Source organism: Balaenoptera physalus (genome assembly GCF_965194825.1).
Source record: "Balaenoptera physalus genome assembly, chromosome: 2".
NCBI classification, from domain to species: Eukaryota; Metazoa; Chordata; class Mammalia; order Artiodactyla; family Balaenopteridae; genus Balaenoptera; species Balaenoptera physalus.
The window spans coordinates 1,986,675-1,995,531 of record NC_138883.1 but is presented as its reverse complement, the minus strand read 5'-3'; the positions used below and the strand labels follow the sequence as shown (position 1 = coordinate 1,995,531).

The 8,857-nt window shown below is 47.9% G+C and overlaps 2 protein-coding genes across 4 annotated transcripts in view; one reads left to right on the top strand and one right to left on the bottom strand.

Annotated features, from left to right (window-relative positions):
• The window catches only part of LOC309655671 (uncharacterized protein), a gene marked incomplete at its 3' end in the record, with an annotated part of 193,088 nt that overhangs the window by 19,871 nt on the left and 164,360 nt on the right, over positions 1-8,857 (bottom strand). The window lies entirely within an intron of this gene.
• TDRD9 (tudor domain containing 9) overlaps positions 4,098-8,857 on the top strand; it is a gene marked incomplete at its 5' end in the record, with an annotated part of 109,856 nt that continues 105,096 nt past the window's right edge. The window contains one exon of the mRNA XM_082450977.1: positions 4,098-4,333. Within this exon, the coding sequence (XP_082307103.1) occupies positions 4,098-4,333 (236 nt within the window). The remainder of the gene's footprint in view (positions 4,334-8,857) is intronic.

Here is an 8,857-nt window from a genome sequence, read left to right as displayed (position 1 = left end):
TGGACAAAGCCGACGAGTTGGTCTACCTGAAAAAGGGAATCTCTACTTGTGTTAAACGCAGAAAAGCTGCATCTCCCGCCTCTGATTTTCTTGCCATTTCTCTGTGTTAACATTTTTTGCTCTGCATATTTTCATGCATCAATTCTGTGCACAGTAATTCTACTCAATAGACAATATAAAGACTTCCATAGGGGTGCCAGACACTGGACCTAAAAGACGCAGGCTTTAAAAATAACCATGCTTGGGACTTCCTGGTGGTCCAGTGGGTAAGACTCTGTGCTCCCAATGCAGGGGACCCAGGTTCGATCCCTGGTCCGGGAACTAGATCCTGCGTGCATGCCACAACTAAGAGTCCACATGCTGCAACTAAGGGTTCGCATTGCCACAACTAAAAGACCCCGCATGCCGCAACTAAACATGCCACAACGAAGATCCCACAACTAAGACCCGTGCAGCCAAAATAAATAAATAAATATTTTAAAATAAGTAAATAAAAATAACCATGCTTAATATGTGCAAGGAAATAAAAAACAAGACTGAAAATTTCAGCAGAAAACTGGAAACTGTAAAAAGTGAAACAAAAGAAAGCCACTTAGCTGATTTGAAAAAGAGCCCAATAGAAATTGGATTGATTTAGCAATGGATTAGACAGGTGAAGAATTACTGAATTGGAGGCTGGGTTAGAAGAAACCATTCAGGAACACAGACAAAAGAGAAAGGAACAGCAGGAAAGTCTATCATAGGTGTAACTGGTGTCTTAGTATAACTGCCAATCTAGAATTCCATGCGTGAGGAAATTAGCATTCAGAACAGAAGGCAAAATGACATTTTGGACCAACTAAGACTGCGGAAATAATTACCAGTAGGTCTGCAGATTAAAAAAAAATCAGTGTTCATTATTCAGGCAGAAGGAAAGTGAGCTCAGAAGGAAGGATGGGGAGGCTGAAAGGAAGAGCAACGAACTTGGTCCTGCTTCGAAGGGAAAGAAGCTTAGGATCAAATGAAGCTGCATTTGGAAAACTTGGAAAACTTAGGGCAGTGATGCTCAAAGTGTGGGCTGGGGGTTTCCAAGGCCCCCGAGGGCCGAAACTATTGTTTGTAATAATGGTAAGATGTTATTTGTCTTCTTTACTAGAATTCTCTCACAAGTGTATGGTGGAGTTTTCCAGAGGCTGTGTGGCTTGTGATGCCACAACAGAATGAGTACAAAAACAGGAGAAACCAGCTATCTTCCATTAAGGCAGACATTAAGAGGTCTGTGAAAATGTAAGAGTCTTTTACTCTTCTCAAATACAAAACTTTGGGGGCAAATATAGTGACTTTTCATAATTATTCCCTTTAACATCAACTGGTTTTATTATTATCATTTTTAAATGAATTTAAAAAGTAAATAAAACATCTCAGTTGTAATCCCTAAATAAAGTAGATAGAACCCACGTAAACAAAAGCTCTGTAGGGTCTTCAACAATTTTTAAGCATGTAAAGGGGTCCTGAGACAAGGACAAGGTTTGAGAAACACTGTCGTAGAAGAAGAATGTTTTAGACTTACAATGAGCTAGGAAACCGCAGAGGACAGTAAGCACTTAGGAAAAGCTTAAGGAAGAGCATCATCGTCGGAAGCTATTTCAGGACAAATCTTTTGAACTTCAAACTCGACTTGAGAGCAACAGAATTTTAATGTCCTCAGTTGCTAATCCAACGTAGCCCATGAAAAACACATGTTCAAAGAAAACAATGTTTAAAGAAAGGGTCATCCCAGCAGATTAATTCAAAGTGCAAAACTCTGTTATTTCGTGGCTGAGAAGGTCACTGAAGACATGAAGGTATTTGGGGCAAAGCTCCTCCCACTGCACAGAATCAACATCGCTTGGAATTGCTCTCAGCTGTTTTCCCTTTGGGCCTGCAGCTCCAACGGCTCTGCGGATGCAGATATGCGAAACCTCCACCAAGGCCCACTCCGTGGCCTTCCCCTGTGCTCTGGCCTAGATGTCTACATGCCTATTCGGAACTATGAAGCTGCCTCTTTTTAACTCTGGACGTTGGGCAGGAATGCCACATGGGCTGGGCCAGGTGACTAAAGAGCACCAAGAACTACTCATGAAACAAAGGGGCTCAAAGCCGTTTAATCTGTCACGACACCGAATGTTACCATCGTTTCGTCTGGAAAGTGGCAGTTAAATGACAACAAATTTCAAAACTGAAGAAGCATCAAGACGGTGTCCTTCAACTGCAGTTAAAAACTCAAACCTCAGGAGGACCGAAGGAGGCAGTAAGCCAAAAGGATCAAAGAACATAGAAAAAGCCCTTCAGAAAACATCTGTGTGAAAGGCACCTTCTTCAGAAAAAGAGCAACTTCCACTTAGAAACACACTCATTGTAACATCAACAAAGGAAGGTAGTGTGGGAACAGTAACGTACTAGGAAACACAAATGGGATTTGCAGAGTCGTTTGAAGTGGTTTCGGCCTAACTTGTGAAATTCAGAACATGTGCTAGCCTTCACAAAATGGATGAAGTTGCAGTATTTTCCAACCAATGCTGAATGACATACTGAGAGTCTAAATGATTTTATGATCACATTTTCTTACTTATTGAAAAATGTGTTTTTTTCCTTGCCAAAAAATGTGCGTGTGAGGGGGAGTTTTGAAGCCTGCACTACTCGGAACAGTCAAAATACGAGGCCCAGGGCTCGTAATACGTTAGTGGTGTGGCCAAGACAGGGCCTGGGACTTCTAGCTCAGTACCATGCTGGGTTTGTTTTTTGTAAGAAACCAATAGCTCAACCCGGCCTAGTCTGACTTCTCTCTGCACTCTTCTCAGGCTGACCTCTTATCTGCCACTCTTTGGGCATTTTCCAGTGTTTAATTGATTGGCCCTCACACTCTTGACCAGTGCCATGATCTGGATGCCTTCCACCTATTTTTTCACAGGGCTCTTTCCTGCGAGCCCACACTGTGCCAGACGCTGCACTGGGCACTGACAGTGTGAAGGTGGGCAGGCAGTAATGTCACTCTTCTGATTCTCCCTGTTGCCTTTCTTCCTTTATATATCTTTACTGGATGTTTCCTCTCTGACCCTTCTTTCAGGCTGCTTCCAAGTTTCTGTCTACCTTCACTCGCTCTGGCCTGGACCATTTCAGCTGCTCCCAGGGTTTTAACCACCATCCATTTGCTGATGACCTCCAAATGTGAACCTCTCACCACCTGTTTCTGTCTAGCTGTAGGGAGGACACCGCCCCCGAGACGTGGATTTAGGAAGGAAGGAAGGTGAACTCAGTTTAGCCAAGATCTCGCCCCACTGAACTTCTTCCAGATCCTCAATTCAGCCAGCAGGGCCACCCGCCTTCAGGCCTTCATCAGCGGACTACCTCCCCCTCCGAGTCCTCTTTCTTCGGGCTTGTTCCTGGTTCTTCTGCAGGTTTCCACTTAGGTGTCATTTTCTCCAAGAAGCCTTCCCTGACTTCCTTGCTCCCTTCCCCAAATTAGGTGCAAGGTGTCCCAGGTTAGCAGGCTCTGGTTTGCCGTCCATCTTCTCCACGCTGAGGTCCACTACCACGACCCTGCACTGGGCCAGGCGCACAGCAGGTGCTCAATAAACGTCTGTCCCGTTTTGGCCCAGAGCGCCAAGCCTCAGACGGAGTAGCCCTCAAAGGGGGAGGTTGGAGAGAGACTGGAGGCCTTGTTTTTGCACATCCCGGGTTCGCTGATGCTGGGCCCCGCCCCCAGACGGCCGAGGGGCCCTGAGGGACTCGTTTGCCAACTTCGGTACCTGGTGGCCGACCCCAGCAGCCGGACTTCGGCGTCGCTGACGGGCGAGCGCTCCCGGCAGGCCTCACACGGCGCGGCGCGGCGCGGCGCGGCGGGGCGGGGCAGGGCGGGGCGGGGCGGGGCCGGCGGCACAAGGTCAGGGTGGCGCGTGGGGCGCGTGGCACGCGTGGGGCGCTCTGATTGGAGGGCTTGCGGCGGGGCAGGGCCGCGGGCCTGCCGTCGCTGCGTCGTGCGGTCGCTGCGTCGTGCGGTCGCTGCGTCGTGTTCCCGCCCTGCCTGTTCCCTCAGCTCTGACCGGCGGTTGAAGAGGCGCGGACGCCGGCCTGTGAGCATGCTGCGCAAGCTCACCCTCGACCAGATCAATGACTGGTTCACCATCGGCAAGACGGTGACCAATGTGGAGCTGCTGGGCTCGCCGCCCGCCCTCCCGGCCGAGGCGGCCCGGGACGAGGCGCAGCGCAGGGACGCGGGCCCTGAGGCCCAGGCTCAGGCCCCGGCTCCGGCCCCGGCCCCGGCCCCGGCCAAGGCCCAAGCCCAGGCCCAGGCCAGGCCGGTGGCGCCCGGGAGGTAGGAGGCTGGCGGGGGAGAGACGGGGGCGGGCGCAGGTGCGGGCCTGGGCAATGAGGACCTGGGCCGCGCCGACCCTGCATGACCGTGTCGCTGGCGTCGGCCCCTCTGGTGAGATGTCTGGCTGTCCCAGAGTGAGCTGGCCACCAAGCAAGCCCCACCCCGTGGCCTGGGCCAGGCTAACTTCTCCGTACCAGGAGCGGAGCCGCTCCAGAGTTTGGTTAAGTTTAAAAACTTTTTATTGGTAGGCTTTATTTATTTATTTTTTAGAGCAATTTAAGTTTATGGAGAAATTGAACAGAAAGTAGAGTCCCATGTACCTCCTGCTCCCCGAGCAGTTTCCCTCATCGTCAGCATCTAGCTTTACTGTGGTATGTTTATTATCATTAACTAAATCCGTCGATAAGACGAGGGTTCATTCTTGGTGGTGTACAGTCTGTCGGCTTGGACAAAGTATAACGATATGTATCCGCCATTAGCATCATACAGAGTCCTTTCACTGTCCTCCAAATCCTCTGTGTTCTGCCTCTTCATCCCTCTCCCCACCGCCCCCAGCCACCTTTTTATTGTCTCTGTAGCTTTGCGTTTTTCAGCATGCCTTATAGTTGGAAAGCGTCCGGTGTGTAGCCTTTTCAGATTGGTTTCTTTCACTTAGCAATATGCAGTTAAGGTTCCTCCATGTCTTTTTAGGGCTTGATAGCTCATTTCTTTTTAGTGCTGAATAATATTCCATTGTCTGGATGCACCACGGCCCGATCGCCACTGAAGAATATCTTGGTGGCTTCCAAGTTTTGGCAGTTACGAATAAAGCTGCTGTAAACATTCCTGTGCAGTTTTTTGTGGGGTCAAAAGTTTCGGCTCATTTGGGTAGACACCAAGGAGCCCTAATGCTGGATCTTTGTTCAGTTTTATTGGTGCTCCTCCTGCCATTATTCCTTGACTTGGGTGCTGTCAGTTAATCTGTTCACGTGATTTTAGTGGAAATAAGGCAAGAGGATGCCTGTGTTTTTAGGAGACCTAGACGTGGTGAGTAGAAACACCTGCTCCCTCTTTAAAGAAGGTCAGTGTGGAAGTATCCCCTGCTTGGGGTATCTGCATCACTGCTTGGCCTCTTCCCCCCAAGTTGGACACCCTTTGCAGTTGAGAGGGTGGTTTTGATTTTAATTTTTTTTAAGTTACCTTTGTGCATTGCCCCCAGCCCTCACCCCCACTTGATCTAGTGGATGGACTCAAGAGTCTGAGTCAAGGTCTCATGGGTTGTTTCGAGCCTTTGTAAAGTCAAGTGCGGCTTGGGATCGTTGGTAAATTTGTTTCTTGGAGGCAGGGAGGGGACAGAGAGACTCTTGTACAGCTTTAGAGTGGCTGTTTTGTTCACGTTTTCACACACTTTGTTTCCTTTAATTACTCTGGCGAATGATCCCTTAGATCCGCCCCCTGCCCCCACTCCCCTGCCTGCTCAGTAGACTTAATGGGCAGAACAGTATTGCTTTTAAATAACTCACTGTGGTACTGAAGTAAGCTATTATTGACCTTGTCGGAAACGACCAGCATGGATTTAAATGTCCTTTTAACTTCCTGGACCCTTAATGCTCATCTAATGCCAGAGTCTCTAGCAAATAGTAGGCACTCAGTTAAATATAGCTATATTATTTAATCCTCAAAACAACCCCTTGAGGTTGCTGGCATTACCTTGATTTTATAGATGAGGAAACAGACTTGGGTGGTAAAGTGATTTGCCTGGTTTCCAGTAATAAATGGTCAAGGTAGGTAGAATGACTTCCTCCCCCACCCCCAAAAGATATCCACTGTAACCTGTGAGTATTTTATGTTACGTGGCAAAAGGGATTTTGCAGATGTAATTAAGGTTACAGATCCTAAAATAGGGAGATTACCTGGATTATCTAATCAAATGAGCTCTTAAAAGCAGAGACCTTTTCTGGGTAGAGTCAGGGATTTGAAACATGAGAGGGACTCGACTGGTCATTGTTAGAGGGGCCACATGGAAAGCTTGAGAAGGAGTGTGGGCAGCTAAGAGCAAAGACTGGATCCTGGCTGACAGCCAACAAGGAAACGGGGACCTGAGTTCTACAGCTTCAAGGAACTGGATTTGGCCAATGACCGAATGAGCCTCCAGCTCAGGGAATGCAGCCCTGCCGACACCTTGATTTTGGCCTTGTGGGACCCTAGACAGAGGACCCAGTTGGGTCCACCTGGACTTGTGACTTACAGAAACTGCGAGATAATAAATCTGTGCTTTTTTAAACTTCTGAACTTGTGGTGACTTGTGGCAGCAGCAGGAAACTAATACAGTGGTAGAGCCGGGATTCAGACTTAGATGAGCGGACCATGAAGCTGTTGCAGCTGCAGTACCTGGCACGCAGCGGCTGCTCAGAGGCTTGTTGAATGATGTCTTCCCAGTGAAGGAGAGTTTTTTTTTTTTAATAAATTTATTTATTTTATTTATTTAGTTTTGGCTGTGTTGGGTCTTCATTGCTACGTGTGGGCTTCTCTAGTTGCAGCGAGCAGGGGCTACTCTTCATTGCAGTGCGCGGGCTTCTCATTGTGGTGGCTTCTCGTTGCGGCGCATGGGCTCTAGGCGTGCGGGCTTCAGTAGTTGTGGTGTGTGGGCTCAGTAGTTGTGGCGCGTGGGCTGTAGAGCGCAGGCTCAGTAGTTGTGGCGCACGGGCTTAGTTGCTCTGCGACATGTGGGATCTTCCTGCACCAGGGCTCGAACCCGTGTCCCCTGAATTGGCGAGCGGATTCTTAACCACTGCGCCACCAGGGAAGCCCTGAAGGAGAGTTTTGATGTTGGTGAGAAAACATTTGATGTTGGGGAAGGCAGGCTTTATAAGTATAGGGTATTGCACAGTGAAAAGGTATTTGAGAGGGACAGTCACTCAGGTAGGAAGATTGGCTTGCATTGAGTCCCCAGAGTCCAGTCTGTGGGTGCTGTTAAATCAGCTTAACGAGTCATATGAGTTGTGACCATCAGCATTAAAAAAAAAAACAAAAAAAAACAAAGAGCAATAGAAAATACCAGACTGTATTATGGTAGTTCAAATAAGAATTGCTCTGTGAGATGGACCTGTGTCTGTGTGATGAGTACAGAGTCACAGTGTGAATTTCTTTCTGAAAGAAAACCCTGCTTGAGTTCCTGTGATGAGAAGTTAGAGAGGACCAGGAGTTGGGAAGGGTGGTAAAGTGAGTAGGGGTAGTTGAATGGTTTGCAAATGATATATTCAATGATACTATGGATTTCCGCCTGTCTTGTTTTGCACATGTTATTGTATTTTTGCTCCTTTGTGCTGATTGTGGGGTATGCTTTCCTTCTTTTTCTTTCTTTCTTTTTTTTTTTTTTGGCTGTGCTGGGTCTTTGTTGCGGGCTTCTCCCTAGTTGCGGTGCGCGGGTTTAGTTGCCCCGCGGCATGTGGGATCTTAGTTTTCCGACCAGGGATTGAACCCGTGTCCCCTGCATTGGAAGGCGGATTCTTAATCACTGAGCCACCAGGGAAGTCCTGGCGTATGCTTTCTTTTATTTTTACATTCCTGTTTCTTCACCTTGGCATATGAAAAAGAGAAACTTAGTGGCTGTGTTAGGCCGTTGTGTTTTCCTCCAGGGTTGTCTGTGCCAGCTCTCCTTCGGAATGCAGGGCATGGTCCTCAGATTGTGGCTGGGAGCCCGCTGCACTCGCACTGCCCTTCTGCCCAGTGTTGCTTTGTGTGTGGACTTCCCTCTGTCTTCCTAACTCACACGAACTCCTGGGCTCATGACGGTCTTGCTTAATTCTCACTTTGACATCTTTGACTCTCCAGTACCTTAAAATGTACTTTGTCCCAGAGAAACTCCACTACAGAAAGCTTTCAGATCGCTTTTCAAAAGCATCTGGTGATGCTCTTACCCAGTTTCCTTTTTTGTTAATTTCACATTTCCTTCTTGAAATGTCTTACTGTAAGCTGAATGCCTGCCGTGTTGGGCACTGTGTCAGGTGATGCAGACAGTACAAGCAATCTCACTCCTTCTGACAGGCAGGTCCCATCGTATAGCTGAGGAAGTCAAGGATCAGGTAAGTTGAGAGACTTATCCCAGCCCATGTATCTGTTATGTTGTACAGTGGGTGTGTTTGACTCCAAAGCATGTTACTTCTTCCTTTTTGCCTTGCCTTTCAGTATTTAGGCCTTCCCTAGATGGTAGTATTTGCTTGTGTTACCCTCCATGGAGTTCTGTTTTCTATTCACCCACAAAAGTCCATGTTTTTAAAAAACCTTTGTCTGTTTAACAGATTTAGTCTATTAGGTAATTTTCCCATTAATTGGAAAACTATTTGAGTGTCTATTCTGTATCTACCACCTGCAGCTGGAGTAGAGGGATTGAGAGGGAGGGAGGAGATGAAGTCAGAGAGGCAACAGGGTGCCAGGTCAAGAGTTCCTTGTTCAGTCTCAGTGAGCAGCTTGCTGCTTCATCTTTGACATCGGGGAGCCACTGGAGGGCGCTTAGAGGTTTTGGGCATAGCTGCCGCGTGTGGT